This window comes from Ambystoma mexicanum, chromosome 3q (assembly GCF_040938575.1).
Source record: "Ambystoma mexicanum isolate Mex_15411 chromosome 3q, UKY_AmexF1_1, whole genome shotgun sequence".
In the NCBI taxonomy this organism is placed as follows: domain Eukaryota; kingdom Metazoa; phylum Chordata; class Amphibia; order Caudata; family Ambystomatidae; genus Ambystoma; species Ambystoma mexicanum.
This window is the reverse complement of record NC_090926.1, coordinates 686,502,508-686,526,537: the sequence shown is the minus strand read 5'-3', so window position 1 is coordinate 686,526,537 and position 24,030 is coordinate 686,502,508. Positions and strand designations below refer to the sequence as shown.

The following is a 24,030-nucleotide window of genomic DNA, read 5'->3' as shown; positions in this document are numbered from 1 at the left end:
CTTTATTGGGTGTGGCTAATTGGTTAGTGTCTTCCCCATTTACCATAAATAGAGTGGCCTCCCAAAATCCTCCCACCATGGCTGATATAGGAAATCTATCTTAACAGGCTGTTTCAATACTATTAATTGATTGGTCATGTAAATAACACATACATTCATCTTTCAAAAGCAGAGATGTGTGGCACTTGCTCCTAGGGACTTACCATGCGTTCACAAGCCTGCTTGCCATCCATAAAGCCTTTAGGTATGGCATTTGGTGTGAGGATTTCATACCTATGAAACAGAGAAAACGCAAGAGCAATATGAGAACCTCTCCACAGAAAGCATGAGCACCCCTTATTTGAAATGGTTTAGACAGAGGTTGATACCGGCAGTCAATAAGAAACATAATCTTGATATAGGTGAGGAGTGGGAGAAGGCTGTGGGAAGTGCATTTGAAGGATTTACCTACACACTATGTATAGATTTCAGGAAGATTAATCCATGCCTTTGTTGTAGGGTTTCTAGGGATAAATGGCCAGACTCTCCAATGGATAGGCTGGGAAAAGCAGTCAAGGCTATGCTCTCAAGCGGGGAGCGGGTATAAAAGAATATACAGGTTAGCATGCAACAACATACAATAAGGGATTTTACACACAGTACATGCATGAAAATATACCCCATTTATGGCTTTAACAAAAAAGATTTGCAGTATGTTACAGCCGAGTAGCTTTTTTAAGATAGTTTCTTTAGAGATAGTGACTTTCTCAGAAGCCATCAAGTGTTCAGAAATGTAACAGACAAGTTTGCACTGTATTTAGAGCAGGGTTTTAGTATTTGTCAGTCCTCGTGTTAACCAACAGGATAAAGCAAAAAATAAATCCTCTGGATACTGTGAAAGGAAGCTGCCCAAGTGTAGGAAGAGTCAACACACATCACGATTCAGTACATAAGGTGAAGGGGGCATGGGTGACTTCATCCTCCTCCGTCAAAGAGGGCTTCACAAGGTTTAAAGGTGTGGTATCTGGATGGAAGAAAGATGAACCAAGAGTCAAATCTTGGTTAAGTTACTTTCAAGGTTGAGATCGCAGCCTCGGTGGAAACAGCATGCTACAGTGGTTCCAGCACAGGTAAGATGATACTGAGCAGTTGTAAATCCTAAGCAAAAACATACTGTGGTGCAGGAGAGACAGGGTGGGACTGGCTGGTCCCACTCCACATCTGGAGCACCTGACAGTCTAGATGTGGAGCCTGAGAGAAACCCATAGGGGTCCCTGATTGGACCACTGCTGGCTGTTTGAATGGTGCAGATTCTTACCTTTGGTGGGCTTGGATTTGCTTCCAGCCAGGATTTAGGATAAGAAGAGGACTCCTGCAGCCATTTCTTCAGATCAGCGTTGTAGCCAAGCATCTTGTGTAGAAGAGCAGCCAACTTAAGATCCATGGACGACTCCCAAAAGGCCTGGCAATCCCTTCCAGCGTTTGACCCAGTGAAGCCCTGCTGGACTTCGGAAGAGTCCCTGGACCACATAGTGGACTGACCATCTCTCCAGTGGGCTACCTCTGTAGAATAGTCACTGTTCTGTGTCCATCGGTGGACCTTCGGTGGTCATCAGCTCGTGCCCCAAGTCATCTTCCTGCCAAGTTTCAGCTTCCCTGGATCAAGGGATCCTGCTCTGGAAGGTCTTCAACCCTGGCTGGAAAGACGCCTGATGTCATCCATGTCTGGTAGCCGTCACTGGAACTCTCCTTGCACCGTCTGGTGAAGTGTCCCGAAAAAGGTCTTCATCGGTGCCTCCTGCATTTCATCTTCGCAAAGGGTTGCACTTTGCCCCTGGAACCGACAGGAAGAATCCTTGCCTGCCCATCTCCTGGGCATCTTCTACTGGATCCAGTGGTGGCAATAAACGTACCTCCAGCGACTCCCTGGGGTAAGTAATTGCAACAGATTCAGCTCCACCTATTCTCCTCAGAGTACACATTAGCATAAACTTTGGTTATTCCATTTCATCGCTTTTTGATTGTGGGATCTAAAAGCTGGTAACTGAAGGACAGAAATAATATTTTACACACCTCTAACTTGTTGACTATCTTCTGGAAGATTTTGACCACCAATGGAACTCTTCCTAACTCTGTCCCCACTCCTAAAACAATTCGTGACTTCTGGTCACAAGGACAACATCACGGGGATTTTGACTTTTAAAAGTGTAAAAGTTAGGGCATGATTCTTGTGAACTGGTTTCATTCTACTGCATCACCACTAACCTTCTTTTGTTTGTCCAAGTTATTGTATGCATTCCTACAAACCTAACACTGATTGTATTTATGTTTGATAGTTGAGCATTGTGTGATATCACCACCTGCTGGTTTCATTTTCCTAGTGTGTGTGTGTTTTGGGCCTGTAATAAGAGTATGCTTTTACTTTGCTTTCTAAATTGAATTATTGTGTGATTCATTGTGGACCTCTGACCCCACTCACTTTCTCCTGAGACTAAGTCTTGAACACTCTTCACGCTTACCTTGGTTGTGTTTGGCTAACCTCTCGGAGTTCCCCAGTTCAAAATAACTAGGGTCCACCAGGTCAGAGTCTAGAAATCCATCTCAACACGTTGGTGTTACAGCAGTGCAGATACGGTCTTGGTTACCCCAGTGTGGTATCAATTCTATTTACACAGAACCATGTGATTCGAACGTAGTAGTGGGATAACAGTTTACTCTTTTTTTCAATAAATATGGAAACATTCACTATGTCTATTCTTGCTGCACTTAAAGTAGAGAACTTGACCTAATTTTGTGTATACAGACGATTGCCATCTTTCTGAATTATGCCGGTGAGATAGCACAGGGAGTCAAGTGCTCGCTTTGAAATCCGTGCGCAGCCTATCAGCGCAGGTTTGAATCCCAGTAGGGCCAAACTCAGCCTTTCATCCTTCCGAGGTAAATGAGCACCACACACTGTGGGATAAGCAGCACTCAGATGCCTGAGGGTTCATAGCGCTATATATAAAAAGAGAAGCGAAAGCTGATTTGATACCGAAATTGTTAGAGCACCAGGAGCCTAGGATTGTTCATGGTTATTAGGGATACAGTAGATACTGAGCCAGGTCCCAGCAGTAGCAATGGACGTGTGATAACTGCCACTATTGAAAATGCACAGGACGAGGAAGAGGACTATTCCACAATGTTTCCCTGACTTCTTTAGAAGCTGAGGTCATGTGGCAGCTTAAGAAAGAGAAGCTCAGGCTCAGACAGAAAGGACTTTAACTTTGCTAAACTGGAGATTGACAGGATTGAGAAACAAAAAGATAGGGATGACCAGTTGGACCTTGGCAAACTCTAAGGGTCTCACGGCTCCTCCACAGTTTCTGGGAGTGGGTCTGGCTCTTCATCTCATACTAAATTTTCTAAGGATCTGCTCAGTAAGTATGATGAAAATAATGACATAGATTGACTTAAAACCTTTGGGTATGCTTGTGAGATGCAAGAATTAGGTGAGCTTGACAGGATTGGTTGGTTGCTCAGCAGACTACCCCATTCTGGCTGCAGGGCCATCATCGATATGTCCAAGGCTGACAAAGGATTTTGATACATTGAAACAGGGCCTCCTCTGAAAATGTGGGGAATCTCCTGCCCAATACTTAGAGGTTCAAAGAGTACACGAAAAAAGACAATACTTAGGAATCTTGTTACAGATCCCTTGAAAAAAAGTTGAGTGGCTGGGCAGCCATAAAATAACCTCCTTTGAAGTCTGGTCATGCTGAAACATTGTTGCCTCTTGTTCCGCTGAGCTTAAGCAGCATTTGTAGGAGTCAAAAGGAGTCATATCCTAAAAAGCTGGCAATTGCTGCTGATCTTTGGGTTTCCAATAGAGTGTCCCATAAGGATAAGCATGCTCCATGTAAGCATAAGGAGAGGGAAAAAGCAAAAAGAGAAAGAGGGTGGCTCTACTGAAAAAACATCTTACCATAAGGTCCACAAAATGTTTCAAATGGGGAATAAGTCACAAGCATGGAAAGGGTAGTGGGATTAACTCCAAAGCATGACACTCTAAGCTTCCCTACATACAAAAGGTGCAGTGGATCTTGTAGGGAGATTTTTCATATGTATGCCAAATCCCCTCTACCTGTGAGACGCCCAGTACTTTTTGCTGCACTCTTGGATCTTTATATGTTGTCCTGAATGAGGGGAACACTCGTTCATTCTTTTTGCTCCGACCATGGGAACCCTGTTAATTATGTTTTGACTTTATTTTATGGCGTCATGCTTTCTTCCATATTTCCTAAAGGCATCTGTAATTGCACATAGCACATTTGATGCAGTGTTGCTGGGAGCCCTTTTGGCTTTGCCTTTTATATTCTATTTTCCTTGTGAGAACTACTGTTTCCAAGGATAGAGGGATACTTTTTATCCTTGTTAGCTTTTATTTTGTGAGGTCAGCACACACCACCTTAGGCTGAGGGGTTACATAGTATCCCCTTTCTCACTGCTCTTATAACATTTCTGTTACAGTGACAAGCATACCTGAATGGCTGGTGGCAGTGGACATGTTCTACTGACTTTTGTGTCTTTTTCCTTCCCTGGCTGGCTGTGTTCACAGCTGCGGTAATACACAGAAGGGTCACCATTGACCCAAAAAGGTGGCTCTCCTTTTTCTGCCATTTCTTGTGTGCTTGTCCTTTCTTGGTCCTTCTGCCATCCTGGGTGGGAGATGTCCTGGTTTGACATTGGTCTTCAGCAGGAATCCTTTGTGAAGCCCTGTCAAGGCTCCAGTGTATCTGCGAGGACACGAAGTAGAGGAGGAGTTTGAAACTCTGCTGTTCTTTGTCTTCTGACACACCTGCCTGGAACCAGTTCCAACCAGGAGGCTGGCAGTCCTAAAAAGAGAACCGCCTTCCAAAGTTTGAATGTTGCATGACCGTTGATTGGAAATGCGTTAAAAGGCGAGAATTCTGGGGCAAAAGACAAGTCGACCACAGGAATAAAAGAACGAAAGAAGACAACCAGAGATGCAGGCAGCCCTTCCAGAAACCGGAGAAGCCTGGTGAAGTAGTTCTGCTGTTCTGACCAAGTTTTTTCAAATAGACAGGGAAGCTCCAAAGATGAAGTCTTCCTGCCTTAGACTGGTGGGCATAATGAGTCCTAAAACGACCTACAATTCAAGCTACCCCAGCACCGAGCTGTGAACTTCCATGGCTGCAAACCGCCAATAGACTGGGACCTTTAGCCTTGCCGCAAACCTTTTGTGGACCACTTCTGGACCTCCAGAGGCAAGATCCCCTCCTCAAAGTTCCCTTAACAGAGTGCAGGACCGAGCAAGAGAGGTGAATCGTTCGGATGAGAACCATTCTTTAATGGAGACTGTGAAAAGGCTCCAAAGCCCCAGGCCTGCCTTGGAGCATAAAAGATTCTTTGCTGGGAGCCCTCTCTCTCGACTGCTGCTGCGAAACCCCTTCTAGAGTTCCTCCTTTCATCACCACGACCAAGGAACAGGAGACCAGGTGCACTGCTACTGCATCATGAAGGCATCCAGTTGCAACGTCTACATTCCTATCAAGATACCGTGCGACTCAGGGTAATACTTAACTGGAGCTTTTCTGTCGCTTCTTTGTTGCTAGAGTGCTGAGTCTAGAGTTTGGGTGTTCACCCACACACAGTCGCCCAGGCCTAATATTTGTGCGCATACAGGGAGCCTTTTGACCAACAAAAGCACAATACTTATTTATACTGAAGATTCCTTTGGAACTTTGTCTTTCCTACAGCTGTGGCTTACCCGTTTTCGACCCCAATCTGACTTTGAAGAACTCATACATAGATAGGGACGGACCTTTAAAGTCTTAAAGCGTCTGAAAAGTAAAAGTCGTCTTGAAAAGTACTGACCCGCTATTGTTGGTGGTGTTAACCATTTTATTCCTACAACAGAATATTTTGAGTTGTTCCAACAGTGGTTTTACTTAACTTAAATTGCCTTAATCAACGTAAGGAGTTTTACACTGATTTACTAACATTATTACATTGGTTTTCTACTGTGTTTATTAGCTTTGAAATAGTACTTATCTATCTGAAAATGTATCTTTGCCATGTGTATATAAAATAAGGAACAGGTTACTTACCTGTAACTGTTGTTTTCCAGCATGGGACGGGCATGGATTCACATGCTCATGAATATTCCCCGTCAGGCTGGGAATCCTCGGTAAAGAAAAATCAGTATCAGTTTTGTTTCTGATCTGTCTTTCGTAGTAGTAACCAATCACTGATCTCTGTGTCATACTGACCACAGCCAATGACTGCCCTCTACCTAAGCCCCGCCTCTGGCAGCCATCTTCAGATTTGGTAGCACGTGAAGTGGCAGTATGACCAAGTGAAGAGCCGCAGAGGGGTATGCGGGAGGGTTCGCATGTGAATCCATGCCAGACCCATGCTGGAGAACAACAGTTACAGGTAAGTAACTTGTTCCTTCTCCAGCATGGAGTCTGGCATGGATTCACATGCTCATGAATATTCGAATAAATAGCAGTACACACATGCACAACCACGGGGGGTGGCAAAAGGCTCAACATTAAGCAATACAAAAAACACAACATTAAGCATCTCTTACCTCCTCACCAGGCTCACCTTAAGCGAACAGGTTGCACAGCACTGCTTGGCCGACCCTGGACTCCTCCCTGGAATCCCGATCGACGCAGTAGAATTTCGTGAAGGTGTGCGTCGACCTCCACGTAGCAGCCCTGCAGATGTCCAGCACGGGCACACCAGATAAGAACGCCGTAGTAGCAGCGATCGCTCTGGTCGAATGGGCTCTCGGACGGCCTGGCAGCGGTCGGTTAGCCAACCGGTGGCAGTACATGATGCAGCCGGAGAGCCATCTGGAAATAGAAGACTTCGAGAGAGCCTTCCCTTGATTCACAGGTCCAAAGTTCACGAATAGCTGTGATGTCCTCCGGAAACTTTTGTGCGGTCCACGTAGAACTTCAGCGCTCTAGCCACATCCAGCGAGTGCAAAGTCCTCTCGGCCGGCGACGAAGGAGACGGGAAGAAAACCGGTAACACCAAGTGCTCGTAAAAAGTCCGACGGCACCTTGGGCATAAAGGAGGGGTGCGTCCTAAGCACCACCCTCGAGGCATGGAAAGTCAAGTACGGTGCTTTGCAGGACAGGGCCTGGATCTCTCCCACTCGTCGTGCGGAGGTAATGGCCACCAGGAATGCAGTCTTCCACGACACAAACTTCATCGGTGCGGAGTGCATCGGCTCGAATGGGGGCCCCATGAGCCTGGTCAGCACCACGTTAAGTTCCCACACCGGGGCTGGGGCCTTCACCGGCAGGAACGACCGGAACAGTCCTTTCATAAACTCTTTTACGAGTCGATGGGACCACAGGGACGTCCGTCCTGTGGTTCTGGTATATCTGGAGATCGCCGCCAGATGAATCTTAATGGAGGCATGGGCTAGCCCAGCCTTTGCCAGCGATAGCAGGTACGGCAGCACTTGAGGGGCCTTAATCCGTAGGGGGTTGATCTTCTGTGCTCGGCACCAGATAGAGAACCTCTTCCACTTATGACCATAGCATTTGAGAGTCGAGGACGCCCTGGCCTTTGCGAGAACCTCTCTGCAATCCGCCGGTATATCGTAGCCTCCAAACTCTAGCGGTGCAGGAGCCAAGCCTGCAGGTTCAGCGACGCCGGGTCGTGGTGGAAGATGGCGCCTCCTTCTCTGGAGAGAAGGTCCGCGTCCGCCGACAGCTTGATGGGAGGGGACGTTGACAAGTCCAGAAGGTCCGGGAACCAGATCTACCTCGGCCACGCCGGTGCGACGAGGATCATCCTGCACCGGGACCTCTTGAGCTGGTTGATGAGTCGAAGCAGCAACGGCAACGGAGGGAACGCATACAGGTATAGGCCGTCCCAGGGGAACGAGCACGCATCGCCCATGCTTCTCGGCTGGGGAAACCTGCTGGCGAACCTCTTACACTTAGAGTTTGTCGCTGTTGCGAATAGATCGATTTGGGGTTTGCCCCATCGTCGGAAGAGTTGATCCACCTGATCCTGGCGCAGTTCCCACTCGTGACACGCGCGCAGCTCCCTGCTGAGCGAGTCGGCGATGGTGTTTCTTTATCCTGACCGGTGGAAGGGAACCAGGAACATCCCCTGGGCGACCGCCCAGTGCCACAGATCCTGTGCCTCCTTGGATAGGGCTGGGGATCTGGTGCCTCCCTGCTTCCGTATGTAAAACATTGTCGTGGTGTTGTCTGTGAAGATCCGCACCACCTTGCCTTTGAGCGACGGGAGGAACGATTTGAGAGCCCAGAACACGGCTCAGAGTTCCAGGACGTTGATGTGCAGGAGCCTCTCCTCCGGGAGCCAGAGGTCTCTTGCGTGGAGATCTCCGGTGTGGGCGCCCCAACCTTCCAGGGAGGCGTCCGTCGTCACCGTCTCCTGGTACGCCGGCGTCTGAAAGTCCTTGCCCGCCGTGAGGTGCGCTCGAACGCCCCACCACTGAATCGCCCGCCGGAACACCTCGTTGAGGGGGACCCTGTCTTCTAAGGTGCCCGTCGCCTGCATCCAACGGGCGTCGAGAAATTCTTGAAGAGGGCGCATCCGTAGTCTGCAGAGGCGCACCAGGTAGATGCAAGAGGACATCATCCCCAGAAGGGACTTGGACCTCACCCTGGCCACGTCCGTGGCTAGCAGGCGCTGCACTTTGCCTAGAATGGTCTTCGTCCGTTCTTCAGACAGTGCCGCCAGGCGCCTCACTGTATCAAGCTTCGCTCCCAGAAACAGGGCCACCTGCGACGGCACCAGGTGGGACTTTGGGTAATTTATTGCGAATCACGGGTCTGTGAGTAGCTGGACGGTCCTCGCAGTGTGTTCGACAACGAGTTCCCTCGTCCTTGAGCGGATGAGCCAGTCGTCCAGGTAGGGGTAGACGTGGATCCCCTGCAGGCGCAGCCGCGCCGCCACAGGTGCTAGGCACTTGGTAAAGACCCTGGGGGCCGACTTCAATCCGAACGGCAGTGCTCTGAATTGGTAGTGGCGTCCCTGGACGACGAACCTGAGGAACTTTCGGTGACTTTTGAGGATGGGAACGTGGAAGTGTGCATCCTCCAGGTCCAACGACGATAGAAAGTCGCCTTCCTCCAGCTGTCCCAGTACGTGCTGGAGGGTGACCATCCTGAACTTTTGTGACCTGATGTATTTGTTCAAACGACGAAGGTCCAGGATGGGGCGCCAGCCGCCTGTCTTCTTCCTGACGAGGAAGTACCTTGAGTACACGCCGGAGCCCCGGAGTCTCTTCGGGACAAGCTCGATGGCACCTTTCCTGAGCATCGCCCGTACTTCCAATTGCAGTTGCGGGACGTGACTTTCCTTCCTGGCCACAGGTGGAACGTGAGGGCACTTCTTCAGGAATTCGATAGTGTCCTCTTGCCAGGGTATCCAGCACCCAACGGTCGGTGGAGATGGACTTCCACACGCCGACGAACTTCGTCAGCCGGCCTCCCACCGGAGTGCTTCAGTGGGGGCCCGAGACCACGTGCTGAAGGGCTCCTAGGGCGCGGGCCGTCTCCGTCTTTATGGCTTGGAGGGATTTGTCCACCGCCTTCCCGAACAAGTTGCTGCCGTCGAACGGCATGTCCAACACCCTGGTCTGGACGTCCTGACGGAAGTCGGTCGCCCGGAGCCAACCCCGTCGTCGTAGGCAAACACTGTTGCCCAGCTGGCGGAACACGGTATCAGCAATATCGGTTGCCACCGTTATGGCGTGGCCCGACGCCACCTCGCCTTCCTGAAGTATTTCCAGGGCCTCGGACCTCTTGTCGTCCGGTAGGAAGTCCAATATGGGGGCCAGTTTAAACCAGAGCTCCCTGTCGTAACGGGCCACGATCGCCTGGGCCTTGGCCGCTTTGATCGTCGTCGCCGCCGACGAAATGACCCGCCGCCCCATGGCGTCCAACTTCTTTCCCTCGCCGTCCGGCGGGGAATTCGACGTCGAGGCTCCTGACCCCGCCGCTTTCTTCTTCGCCGCCGCCGAGACGACCGAGTCTGGCGTTGGCTGGGCCCTGAGGCACAAGGGAGCGGTTTCGGGGACCCGGTACTTCTTCTCGTACCGGTCCCGTTTGGCTGGTGCCGTGGAGGGGTTCTTGAGAACCGACAGGCCCTCCTCCCAGATGTCATCGATCAGAGGCACCGCGATGACAGTCTTCCTCTTGGCCTCCCGGCACTGATAGAGGAAACCTTCCTTTTTCTGCTCCTCCGGGCAGAGCTGGAACAATTCGGACGCCCTGCCGATCATGGCGTGGAATGAGCCAATCTCGTCGGGCGGCGAGGCCCGTGCAACGGGAGACCCATTCCGTCGCCCTCAGAAACCGTCGTCGAGCCCATCGCACCGTCATCTCCCGACTCGTGGGAGGATGAGGAGGGAACCGTAGGCCTTACGGGGGCGAGTGGAGGAGAGGGTTGGGTCCTCCGTCGTTTGTTCTGAGGACTTCCCGACGGGCCAGGTTGCGGGTCCTCCGGCCTGGCCCGTGGTAATCTCGTCCTTATCTTAGAGCATAAGGACTGGATCGCAGACAAAATGGCCGCCGAGCTACCCTGAGGCCTAGGTTCCGGCTGTGCCGGAAGGGGAGGCTGCTCTTCCTCGCCATCGTCGTCTTCCTCGGTTATCTCCCGAGGATCTTCCTTACGGGATCGAACCTTCTCGAATTGGACTTCGAGATTCCTCACGGCCTTGGTCAGTTCCTCCTCCGAGGCTGACTCCGAGCTCGAGGAGGCTACCGTGCCCCCCTCGCTTCTTCCATCATGGTGGCCATGATGATGGGCTGAAAAGAGGATTCCCTCCTTGGCGGCAGGGAAACTCTAGTCCCGGAGGCAGTCTCCGCTGGCGGGGTCTCTGCCGGCTTGGCCAGAGTCGCCGCGATGGCCTCGATAGAGGCCTTTGCCTGCTGGGTAGGGGCCTTCACCACCTTAGGTGCGTCCCGGGCCTTCTCCTTAGGGGGAGGGGCGACGCCTCGCTCCCACTCTTCCGAGATCGGACGGGGCTTCTCCCGAAGCTTACCTGGGGTCTTGGACTTCCTCTTCCCCGGAGCGCTGGCTCGTGGTTGACGGTGCCGGGGAAGGCGCGCCCTGCCTGGCGACCGAAGAGCCCGACCTTTCGGCGCTCCCAGAGCCAGCGGACGCGCGGCGCTTGGCGTGGTGTTGGGCCCCTGTTGTCGGGGCGCCCGCACAGGACTTAGAAGCCCGCTCGGACCCTTTCTTCTTCTTCTCACCCGTTGAGCCCTTCTCCAACCAGCTGGCGAGACGGGATCGACGGTCCCTCATGGTCCGCTCCGACAAGTTCTTGCAGAACTGGCAGTCCTTCTCTACATGAGTCTTGTCCCCGTGAAGACAGTAGAGGCATCGCAAATGTTTCGTCTTCCTTAAACACATTCTGCAGCCTGCATCCAGGGCAGCTGCGAAACAGCTTGGGTCCGGGTGACGAACTTGCGTCCTGGGCCATCTCGAAGTAGGCCGCGAATCTTCTGGAATCCTCCAAGAAGTTGATTCGAAGAAATCTTCACCCTTGAGGGGCGTAGGAAAATCCCGTAACGGGTAGCCGTTAACGGGAGTAGAAACGGTGGAGCTTGAGGCTCGATTAACCGAAAAAATGTGAAAATTCACCTGAAAAAGCGCGAAACACGCAGTAAACGCTCGAGAGCTAAGCACGAGGACTCCCAACACTTGAACGTGCGGTAAAAATCTGAAGATGGCTGCCAGAGGCGGGGCTTAGGTAGAGGGCAGTCAATGGCTGTGGTCAGTATGACGCAGAGATCAGTGATTGGTTACTACTACAAAAGACAGATCAGAAACGAAACTGATACTGATTTTTCTTTACCGAGGATTCCCAGCCTGACGACGGGGAATATTCATGAGCATGTGAATCCATGCCAGACCCCATGCTGGAGAACTAACTATTCGGATATAAGTACAAGTGTTTCTTTTGGCCTATGTATATTTTAAGTTCTTTGTACTTACCTACAACGCACATCTCCCTCCTAAGAGAAGCATGACTCCTCTGCCATAATAGCGAACCCTCGAGTAGTACAGACTTATACTGAAGTTGGGGCTCTGTATACCAAGGGGATCGTTTTATGAAGTCCTACCATAACTGCCCTAACAGATCTTTTGTAGCTTGTGGAGCAAGTGACCAGGTGTAGGGGCACCCCAGATATTAGGGTAAGAGCTTTGGGGTCCCCTATACGAATCGGGCACTTCCTTATGAAGAGGAAGAAATACTCCTAGGGGCAGCTTTCTCCTCAGACTTCTTATCCTGTGGGATAGTATAGGAGGGTGTTTTAGTTTCCCTGGGATCCTAGGAAGCTAGAGTTACTGAGGCTTATGCCGACATGCCTGAAAACACCAAACATTAGTTCAAGGATAGTGTGCTGGTAAATGGTGTAGAAACCTCTGCCATTAGGGACACTGGGGCCAGTGGAACTGCAGTGGATTCCACTCTGGTAAATTCAGAGGCTCTGGTAAGAGCTCCTCTGATGACCACGAAGTTGGCCGATAGTCCCCTCACAAGTTTCCAGTTATGCCCGTCACTTTCGCTGTGCATGGTGGAGTGGTCAGGATACCCGTTAGTGTGCAGAGGCAAGACCCCGGAAAAGTTCTGTTAGGGAATGACCTCAAAGACTTCGGTCTTATGGGGGACAATGCAGAACGTCGACGTGTGGACTCATTGAGACTAAGCCTTGACCACTCTGCACACTTCCCTTGACTGGGTTTGGCTAATCTCTCACAGTTCCCCTGTTCACTATAACTAGGGTGGCATCCTAAAATCCATCCACCAGGCCCGATTCTAGAAATCCATCTCAACAATGACTTCCCTTTGCTTCTAACCTGGAGACTAAGGAAGGTGATGGCCCTACATGGCAAATATGTTCCATGTTTACCAGGCAAACATATCCTTATTTTGGAGTCTCAATAGATAATCTAAACCAACGTTGCTCTTTTAATGCAGCAGTGTTGCATTGTCCCACCATAGATTTCAATGGAACCCCAGCATCACTACACATCATGGGACCCTTGCCCACCTCTTGAGCAAAGTACATAATGTGTAGCTTTATCAACCTGCTCATCACCTTTAAAGTGGGGGCACGGGTGAGCCCCTTAAGGTAGGGCAGGAGGTCTGTTTCTCAGAGTCAAGATTTTTTGCATTGTTTTAATGTAGCACACACCACCTTACTGTGAAGTGCTGCAAGGGTAATTTGTATCTAATTTTCACTTGTGTCTGGGAACATTAGTTATACCCTTAAGATGTGCCTAGGAAAGACTAGTGGCAGTGAATCTTTTTTCGTTGCACTCCCCTACGCCATCGTTTTTACTGAATAATGCCATTTCAAGTACTAGATAATCAAGATGGCTCCTCCATGTAGTTTAAGTGCTGCTCTTTGACCATCTTGCTTTTTGGCTGTGTGTGCCCTCAGTTCAAGATATTTCATATAAGGGCATGCACTTTCATGGGCTCCACCTTGGATTTCCAGACTGAACTGGTCATGATTGGGTTTCAGACTAATTCCAATCCACATCTTTCCCAGGCAGTGTCTGTTGGCCACTTGTGGGGGTTGTGCATGTTCATTATTGTACAGCTCTTACCTGTTTGAGTGATGCAAATGCTCGTCACATGTGTGTTGCGGTAACACCCAACTTGGATTTTGGATAACAGGAGCCCTGCAGCTGTTCTGGAAGTCACTCAGAGAAACCAAGAGCCCAAATATGCAAAGCCAGTAGAGGAAGGCACAGACAATTGTTGCAAAAGCAAATCAGCTTGCCTAGCCATCCACCAGTGATTAATGCTGCCTTCTCTTGTGATCAGGGGAAACCCTATATGGTGCCTTCCTGTTTGGACTGTTGGGGATAACTGGTCCTGCCTATTGTAGCCGTACCCCACCGTTGAATTTCAGAATTGGTGCTGGGTCCTCAGAAGGACTGACCATTCACAAACCAAGCCTCTAAAAACAATACTTGTAGCCTTGGAACATTTCTTCTGCTGCTCTCAACTGTGGAGAAGGCTTAACCCATCGCAAGGGGTTCATCAAACCTTTTCACCAGCGTTGTCCTGGTGGTCCAACCTCAATGCTGGAGTCACTGTGGCTGCTGTCCTGAGGTGCCTGGCGTCTCCAAGCTGCAAGTTTGTCTGAGCCATCCCATAATGCAAGATTGGAACTGCCACAAAGCCAGACATCAAGACACCCTCTTTAGCCAAAGAGCCTGTGACATGCACTCCCATCAACAGACTTAGCAACTGAATAAGTATCCACAGTGATTCTAGGTGCCCTTTCTGAGGTCACCTAGATAATCACAGTAAGGGTGCCTGTATAGTTGCCTGTTTCAGAGCCCTCCTCGACCCATGGGGATTGAATGGGAGTAAAGTCCACTCCCTCACACCACCTTACCTGGATGTTATCGGTGGAGCCAAGAATTCACCCAGGGTAAATCCCGGTGTGGTATAATTGGAAGTTTAACCATTTATGTTGCTTACCTGATTTCTTCAAGTAGTGCTTTTAAAAAGGGTGTTACTTACGACTTGTCTTTGGCAACACTTGTGCAGAAGAACTGTGGACTTTCAACCACCTTGCCGCCAACCATGTAATTACCTGAACACTGGCTCTTTAGACACTGAATAGCTTAGCTACCTTTTAGCAAAGAATTGAATAGCTTAGCTACCTTTTAGCAAATAATTGCTCAAGTCAAGTGCCTGCCTTAAAAGGCAGGGTGTAACATATTGTGTTTTAGCCTCTTCTCGTTCCCTTTAGCTGTGAGCTGCTTAATTACTTGGCTGCTTCTGTGTGTTAACCGTACTTACACCCTAGCCCCGTATCTCATGAAGCCTCTGTGGTAGGTCAGAGATAGAACGTAGCCTACTGGACATTGTTCAACTTTCTCAGCTTTATTACAAATAAAGAAAAACATCACCTAGCCCTATTATTATGTTGGAAGTTCCATATAAAAAAAAAAAGAAAAGCTCGTCAGAACATCATACACAACATATGCTGTCCTCTGCTTGAACATATGCTCCCTCTCCAACTGACCATACCTCTAATAAAGCAAAACCAATAAGCAGCCCAGAGAAGTACTCTTATTCGACATTGCTTGTCTCATGCTGGCTGGTGCATGGCCCACACCCAACTATGTCTCTGGAAATATTCGTCTTGAATTCTCAGTCTTCTGTCCAGTGCAAAACAATATGTTCCTTTGATTTCACCAAGACAAAAAAAGGTTGAAATGTTCTTCGGTCATTCTCAGCCTATCATATCCTTTTTGCTCAGCTAAAAATTAAAACTGAAGTTCCACGAGGTTTCAATCCCCATCAAGTTTTCTGGCATAGGTCTCCTTGGGTAGTATAAAATAAATTGCTCAGTTTTCAGCATAAACAAAAAGGGAGGTCTCCTGTGTCCCTCCCCATAGGCTTGGCTAACTTAGAAAAATAAACGCTTTTCCCTAAGGTGTTCCACCTCCCCTCTGAGGATTACCAGGTTCTGTTGTGCTCATCCTTTGTGAGTGGCTTTGGTTCATGGCCTGGACTGGGCTCTTGCCTCTCGGCTGGGACTTACCCACTTTAGCAATATTTCCTACACCCCTTCTGGGTGCTTCACATTTCTTTCTAGCTTCCGATAACCCCTCCTAGGTTATTGGCTTTCGGTTTACTACCCTTGGGTAGCTTGCTTATTTTATGGTAACCCCCTTTTGGTTCCTCTTTCAACTTCTTGGGGTATCTTTATGAGTCTCTGCTTTTCTATAGGCCAACCGGACCCTGGGTTGTGACCTTCTTGCTTAGTGTTAACCGCCCTCCTCCCTCTCCTTGCGGAGAACCCTGTACCTGCTTTTCCATGGTGGCATTTGTTGGGGGAGGCAGTTACTCCTTTGGCAGAGGAACTGGGCCTCATGGGTCATCGGTTCTCTGGAGGCCGCATTTGGGCATGCCAGTCTTCCTGCAGGCCGGTCTCCCTTGCAGATACCTGGGAGCTTCGGGCTTCCAACGCTCCTGGGCTTGGCAGGGTTCCGCTGCCTCTCCTCCCATCACATATGTGTCGTGTTCCCGATGCCAGGGTGAGTTGGTCCACGCTTCAGCAGCAGCTTCCACTCTGCGCGGCTTTGCCCTTGCTAGCCTGCTCCCAACGGTCAACTCATTCTGCATTGTTTCATCGACACCAGGTGTTAGGCAAGAATTGATGAAGTAACCCTTGTCCTCTTGGTATTAGGTAATCCACCTTTTGGTATAGGCCTGTACTACACACGTTGGTAGTATGAATTAGCAGCCAGGCTTATCTCAAGAGGGGTAAAAGTTAGATGTAGCAATGAAATGCACAAATACAAATAGTCAAGTAGCACTTGCACTCAAGGTTTGTAGTTATAAATAGTTATTTATCAGCAGTTTTTAAATGCGCATTCTTTAAAAAGGGCAATGTATGTAACAATCAAATATACTTTAAAATACTTTTCTAGAATCAACATAAAGCTGGTAGATACTCTTTAGAGATGCCTTTTACACACTTTCTAGACCAGGAAAGTAATGGCATTTATATATTACTAGTACACTTTGTAGATTCTGAGGTTTGTAGAAAGGAAAGGTTAAGGGACGGAAAAAGGTTACACAGGTTCTCTTAAATCTTCCAATGAAGTCTAGACAAAAACCTTTCGCAGCAACAATAGTTTAAACCCAAGTTATCACCTCTGAGGGACAGCCAAAGTCAATTGGAGCACAGTCTAGGGAGCTGAGGCACTTCTTAGATAGCAAAGTCATGCACAAGGTTAGATAGTTTGTTGAAGAAATATCACTGTAGGGTCACAAGCTGTTACACTTGTGATGGCTAGAGCTGGAATCAACTCTAGCAAAGTAGCTACTGCAAGTCTCAACTGAGAAGAGCAAAGCTAAAGACACTGAGGTAAGTACCCAGAGTCAGAACAGTACATTTGGTTAGAAGAAGAGTGCAAGACTCTGTGGCTGGTTATACTTTCCTCTTCATTCATTCATTCATTCTTTAACTGACCACACTACGTTAATGGTGCTCAGGTAAGCCCTTTTGTGAATGGGCTTTATCTGCATGTACAGACAAAACATGCATGATTGTCACAAGTTACATTGGGGTGCTCTACACCTACAAAATGAGGACACTACATGAGGATTTATCTTTACTTAATTGTGCGGTCACATCAAACTGGCTCTTGGTGGATGGTTATTCTTTACTGTTAAAGGTCTGAACTTTGTAACATCACCTGAATAGGCATGTTTTTCTTTTAAATATAATTGAATGTTAACCCAATTCAGGAGGTATACAAGATTGATATGGTTGTATTTGTTACTTTATTTCCAGTCCGAACTGCTCTTGAGGAAGGGGTGTATACCCTGAAACACGTCGGCTCCATTCAGACTGAAAAAAACTTTGGAAACATTGATGTTATTAAACTTTGTTGTGTTGAAACATATTCTTCTGCTCTTTCAAATTGTGTATCTACTGTTGTTTATACTTACTATAGAACCAGATCTAACCCTTATTATTGACTATTGGCTGATTATTCAACATTATATAGTGTGAAGGGGACGGGAGGGTCCCATCTATGGACCTTTTTTTCCTTCAGTTAGAAGAGTGGTCCAGCTGGCTTCTGTATGGTTGCAGTGATGCAGAACGTGTTCATGGGCCTCTGTCGTGGGGACAAGAGGGAGGACGTCTGGAGGACTCCTGCAGCAGCAATTAGGAGGTCAGCAGTAGCTATGGGCTCTTTTCAGATCAGCAGCACTTTGCCGTTTCAGCACTCGGTAAACAGCACCACCACCGCGGATCTTGGACACCGGTTGGGCTTCCTTCACTCCTTGAGTCCTGCACTCTCATGAAGGTACTCTAGTTCTGGTTGTCCTGCTTCTGGAGGGTCCTGTGAGACTCCTGGAGCTTCTGGCCAGATTGCAGACGTTGCACTTCACTACGGAATTCTCGACCCCTGGCACTCAGTTCCTGCAGCAGCATAGAAGTACAGCCAGTCAGGGACGGTGGTACAGTGGAGTTTGTCTCGGGGTTAGCTGGTCCCACTAACTCAAGGGAAGAAGTCATCCCTTCGAGGAGCTTCTCTTGTCGATCAGAAAAAGGAGTTTCAGCACGTCATCAGGGCTTCACCGGGTAATTCAAAGGTCCAGGAGGATCCAGCAAGCTTCTTTCACGGTTTCGTCGGGTTGTTCTTCCCAGTGGTCGACTCTGCCAAAATCCTCTTCTTTTAAGCAGGTTTCTCCTATTCATGCACAGCCTAGATGTCACTCAAACAGCAGGGTGGCTGTCCTGTCCAGCCAATCAGGACTGGGTGCATTCAGGCATTCCTAAAGACAAAGGACAGGGGAGTTTCGGCAAAATAAATTAGACCAGGGCTATTTTGACATAATGGCTACCCATGGGTGCTATACTGAAGCTGCAGATTCAGCCTGTGGTAGAAAATTACAATGGTAGGAAAATTTAATCACTGTCACCAGCCATGTAAAGTAGTGAGGGTGACATAAAAAATGTTACATGAGTAAGTAGGAAAAGGGGCTACTAAGTAACCACCCCACACCCCCCAGCATTTCACATAAGATGATGTGTGCTGGACCTACAAAGAGAAAAAGTAAGTCAAGTCAATTTCACTTAACTATTCTTGGGAACTGTAGTTCACACAAGAAAAGGTATTTAACCTTATGAGAAATCTAAAGGCTTTCTCTGCGGCACTGCACTGGAGGTGCTATGTGTCACCATACAAAAAGTAGATGCCTATGGAGTTTGTCAGACTCCCAAAACAAAGGAAACACATAATCCAAATCAGGTCAAAAAACACATGAGCGTGAGAAAAAGGGGCCACTTGCTCCAAAAATTATTAAATCCTAAAGTCCAGCAAACGTGCTGGGGGGTCTCTAAGGGGGGAGGAACTAAGCACTAAAAATGAAAATTATCCTAACACTAGGTAAGGATTTTATCCCTTATATGTCTCTCCCTGCAACAAGACATAATGGGGTCTCCCTCCCCAAGCCCCCGTTCCCCTATGACTTTAAGCCCACCCTTGACCCCTCCCCAAACAAAATAAGTCGGTGTATTTTCATTACTATTGTTTCATTAAAACATCGCTCTCTGAAAATGATTTCGTCAGAATAACTGCATACCAGTGAGCAGTTTTAAAGAACATGAATGAGGGGATCAAACAAAGCCCAGATATGAAAATCAAACCCGTATTTAAACTGGTGTGGGAGAAACGGGTTACCTAACCCATGCACAAACTGAATACAATGGGGGGGAGGGGTGAAGCCCTTCTCATGGGATATTAAGACTAAAATGGCAGCTAGGTACCTTCACTGTGCCAATCTGCACACCCGGACCTGCCAAGGAAAATCAGAAAATTCAGAAAAGAGGAAGTTGGACAGGTCAAAGGGTCCAGAACCCTCGCCCCACAAAAGTTACAAACCTATGCCATCTGCAGGCATAGATCGACATGGTGGCAGAGGAAAGGAGATCCTCCAGGACATTGCCCGACAAGTTCCACTCCTTATACACTAGCATCTCAGCAGCCAAGTGAGTGGGGTGGCAGGTTCATCTGTGCTAGGAGGCACTAGGGAGGGCAGATTGACATCTGCAGAAGCTCCAGGCACGGATCATCTGGTCCTACTGCAGAGTGATCAGAATTCATATGGACGCAAACTTTGCAGTCTCCTGAGAACCAGAGGAATGATGGGGCATCAGTGACACAAAAAGGAGGTTGGAGTTCCAATCTACAACCAATGTGTCACCCATAGCTCTCTGTGGAGGAAATTTCACAGAGCAAAACAATTTTTACTTTCTGTTCACACTGGAACCAAAGAGATCCACTTGAAGCGTCCCCCAGAAGTCCAATATCTGTTACAGAACTTAACAGAGCACCCTCTCGTGAGAGGCTGAAGACTGTTTGCTCAAAGCATCCACAACTACAATTCTTAGTTCTGGCAAGATGGGCTGTGGTCAGAGACAACTTCTCCAGAGCAAGAACCAGTGTCACATTGCCTTTCTGCACATAGACTGCAACCTCACATCACCTCACTTATTGAGGCAGTGCCTGGCTACTGTGTTGTCTGTCAGGACCAACATACAGTTAATTGACTTTCTCCCCACTGTACGAGGCAGGAAATCAGGACAAGCCTGAAATCCCACAGCTCCAGCGAAGTCCATTGTTCCTGAGCTTCCATCAGGAACCAGAGGCGAAGCACCAAAAGGTCTTGCAGTTTAGCTCCTTTAAGGGTGCATCCGTGACCACAATCAGTTGAGGGCAGGGTTGCCACAGCAACATGTTGTCAAGGTTTAGAGCACTGGGAACATAGGGATGCTGCGCTGATTTGAGTTTTTTGTGGCATACGTCCTGCTGCCAGTTTGTATATTCCCATGGGACAGTGCTCATTAGTCCCAAGGATTTGAAAGGATGGAGTTGGTGTAGGAACAGAGAGAAACTGGTGCTTCGTATTGAGATTCTAAGTACACCTCTTTGGTTCTTTGGTAAAACCCATGAGAGAAGGATCAATCATGTTCAGGGTTGGTTTGCATCAATGTTTTTATTAGTGTACAAGGTGCCAACATCCCTCAGCACGTTTTCTCGCAAGGCTCACCACAGAAAATCGAGACAATGTGTCCGAAACCTAGAGCAGGTTCGACAAGTCACCCTATAAGCGAGACTGCTGGAGCTACCTCGTGTTCAATTTGCCCTCCAGCACAATCAAGATGGATCTAGGTCTAAAAGCAGAGAAGGAAAGACTGACTTTGCACATTCCAGGCCGTGAAGGTCGCGCAAGGTCAATCTTTTCTTTCTGATCCTTTTATTTATTTATTTTATTGTTCATTCATAACACGCTTAATACCAGCGAGTGGTTTCTAAGCTCAGGATTCAAACATGTGTTCCTTCAACCCTCTGCTGCGCGGACCTCTTTATCTTCCTCTTCGCCCCCACCTCCCCTCCCATTTACCTGATGCAGGCTCCATCTATCTCCCTTGTCCATCTTCGGGCCGCTGTACGAAATCCCGACGCACAGTATGAAATTCTTCTGTAGGTGACCTTTTGTGCTTTGCGCTTGCATCTCCATGACCCAACGACTGCCAACAACCAGGATGTATGAGGCCATAAACCCAGAATACGCAGAAAGATGGAGGTTGGATTCAGCTTCTGGGACTAAAAGACCTGAACCACCTGGAAGATGGTCACTACCGAATTCTCTCGAGTGACAACTCCACCCACACGGGTGTCCTAGAATGCTCTGATAAACTGGAGGGATTGGGACAGCGAAATGTGGGACTTCTTGAAACCAAGGGAGAAGCCCAAAATGTGCAACAGACTATGTGCTGTACAAATAAGCCAACACTAGGTCCAGCGAGCAGCCTCGAATGAGCTAATCATCCAGGAGAGATGTGCTCGGTGGGTGGAGACAAACCTCAGGCTGTGTTTGGGAGGAATCGGCACATGGAGTCCTGGATGTCCAGAGAGACAAACGAGTTTGGTGGCTCGAGGGCCTGAAGGATCTGGGACAAGGTGGCCAAGTTGACAAGTGTAAGAGCCTCATTTCTATGATAGGACACAGGCCCTGGGCTTTCTTCATACGCGAAGGAAGCACCAGCCATTCCTTCACTCTGAATGGTGTACCAACTTTATGAGACCTGTCTGCAGAAGCCAACAGACCATCTCCAACATGGGCGCATCAGAGGTAGCAAAAAGCTGAAGCAGGGGGGTTGGGTGGGTGTTGAAAATGGAGGTGGCAATCCTAAATCACTACCGTTAATGACCAAAATGTCGGTAGTGGTGAAATGCCACTCCAACAAACAGGGACAGCCTCCATCCACATACACAAATGGAGCAGTCCAATTCACAATGGCGTAGCACTGGGGTCTGCAAGGATGGCAGAAGCGGCATAGCCTCCTTTCTCAGTCCCTCTGTCTTAACCTTGGCTGGGGATCTGCAGCTGCTTGGAAGGGGCTGAGTTCCTGTCAAGTTGGGCAAAAGAGGTAAAGGGACAAAAAGAATGACTCCCTCAGAGCGCAGGTAGACTTTGGATACAAAGCGAGGCCCGAGGACGTCGCCGTGGCATTGGAGGCTTGGAATATCTGTCATTATTCATCAGCTTTAGCCCCAAAAAGAATATTCCCATCAAAGGACATATCCAAAACTAGGCTGGACATCAGGTGCAAAACCAGAGGTCCTCATATCCATGGGTGGACCGGTGCCCATAACAAATGCCACACAATCAGCCGTGTCCAGGCCCAGGTTGCAACATCCGGCATGCAGCTTCCTTCCCATCACCCACAAGAGTTGAAACACTCCATCTCTTCCATCAGCAAGTTCTCAGCTGCACCACTAATCGCACTCCAGAGGCCATATGTACACTTGGCTAGAGTGCAGTAACATTAACAGTAAGCATGGCCAGACTGCTCGACCCAAGGACCTTTCAGCCCATGGCATTCAACTTCTTGCTCTCAAGGTTTGGCCGTAAGTAGAGAAAAGTTGTGAACTTCAAACCCCACCATACTGGCTTGTACCACCAACCTACGTGGCTATGGATGTGTGGAAAGGAAGCGTAGATCCGAGAGACCCGGGCAATGTTTCTTAGCACGATGCCGGTCCATAGTGGGGATCGAAACCGGCTTCTCCCAAGCAGTCAACACAGGGGACACCACTGCCGGACTGAATGGTAACAAAGTGTTCCGTGAAGAACCATCAAAGGGGTTCTTCGTAAAATGGTACTGTACCTGATGACTAGTGGAGGCCGATGATGCCAGTGGCTCCACCACTTCTATGGTTTAAAAAAAGAAGAAAGAAAAACATTTCAGGAACATCTACAATGGTCCATGAGTGAATCATAGTACAAAGAGTGGGTAAACCTTCCAGGTTTGCCTCCCTCTCTCCATAGGCTTCTAGGGGCGTACAGTCCTAGCCCTATCTCTTGTTTGCAACTGTAGTTTTCTGGCCTGCATCCTCACCTGCGTGTTCCCTAAGGTGGTTGGATTGGGAGAGGGTCTTTGAAAAACATTCCTCTTGTTTTTAATGAGCTTTGAAACACTTATATTTACCAGTTGGGTCAACAGTTGCACAACTTCCTATAAGAGACTCCTAGCCTCATGAAAACTTGGGACCTGTGACTTAAGTGTGGCCTAAGCCCCTTCTTTTGTATCTACGGAAGGACTTTCTAAGGTTAGTATCTTATTTATAAGGGTTTGTATAGTGTTTGAAAACTTGATCACTTACCTGGTCCTATGTCTTTATTCACTTGCTTTTCTACACTTACAATATTTTGCCATCAGTCTTTAACTGCATTCAAAAGCGAAGCAGCGTCAATGCTCTTGGCAGAGCACATCAAGGGGAATGTGTATATATTAGTGAATGTTTTAGTGTGCTACTTACATGTGGTTTTTCATTGGTAAGACTTGTCTAAGACCTACATAAAGAACTGTATTAATTCTGCCTAACTTGTTTTAAGAGTGTGTGTGTGCTTAACTGAAACCTTCAGCACGCTCACACCCTCGTAAGTCTAAACTTTGATGTTTAGTTCCACTACCCTCATAGTGTGGCTAGACATTAGTGTGTCCCTGTTCAAAAGCATAGGGTGGCCTCTCTAAATCTGTCCACAGGACCAATTCTGAAAATCCATTGTAACAAGAGGCTTCAATGTTCAATAGCAGAGTCGCACAGCGCTGAGGAGAAGTAGCGTCCACAGCTGGAGCCAGAACCGAGCCAGCAGGCAAGAAGTTGTAGCCCAGAGAGGAACCTCTGCTGGCTAAGCCGAGCATACAGGGTCCTATGAATGCTGACGGGCCAAAGCCACTGGTGCAGAGACACTGAAAAAGATCGAGCATCTGTTGTCGGAAATTAGCCCGCTCATTTGACATGGAGGGCTGCGTGGAAAAGACATGCATTACTTACCGTAAAAGCATTTCTGATGATTGTATCTGCTTAGATTCACATGCTGTGCATATGGTCCGACATCCAATGGTAACCGCGGAGTATTGCATCTTGTCTTTCGGGGGACAGAAAGGGGACGTCGGCATAGGCGTGTCTGAAACA

General features: G+C 48.4%; 1 protein-coding gene across 2 annotated transcripts in view; it reads right to left on the bottom strand.

The window, feature by feature from the left end:
• The window catches only part of MYH10 (myosin heavy chain 10), a 1,173,511-nt gene that overhangs the window by 452,651 nt on the left and 696,830 nt on the right, over positions 1 to 24,030 (bottom strand). For both annotated transcript variants that reach the window (XM_069654592.1, XM_069654593.1), the window contains exon 20: positions 204 to 273. In XM_069654592.1, coding sequence (XP_069510693.1) covers positions 204 to 273 — 70 coding nt within the window. The remainder of the gene's footprint in view (positions 1 to 203; positions 274 to 24,030) is intronic.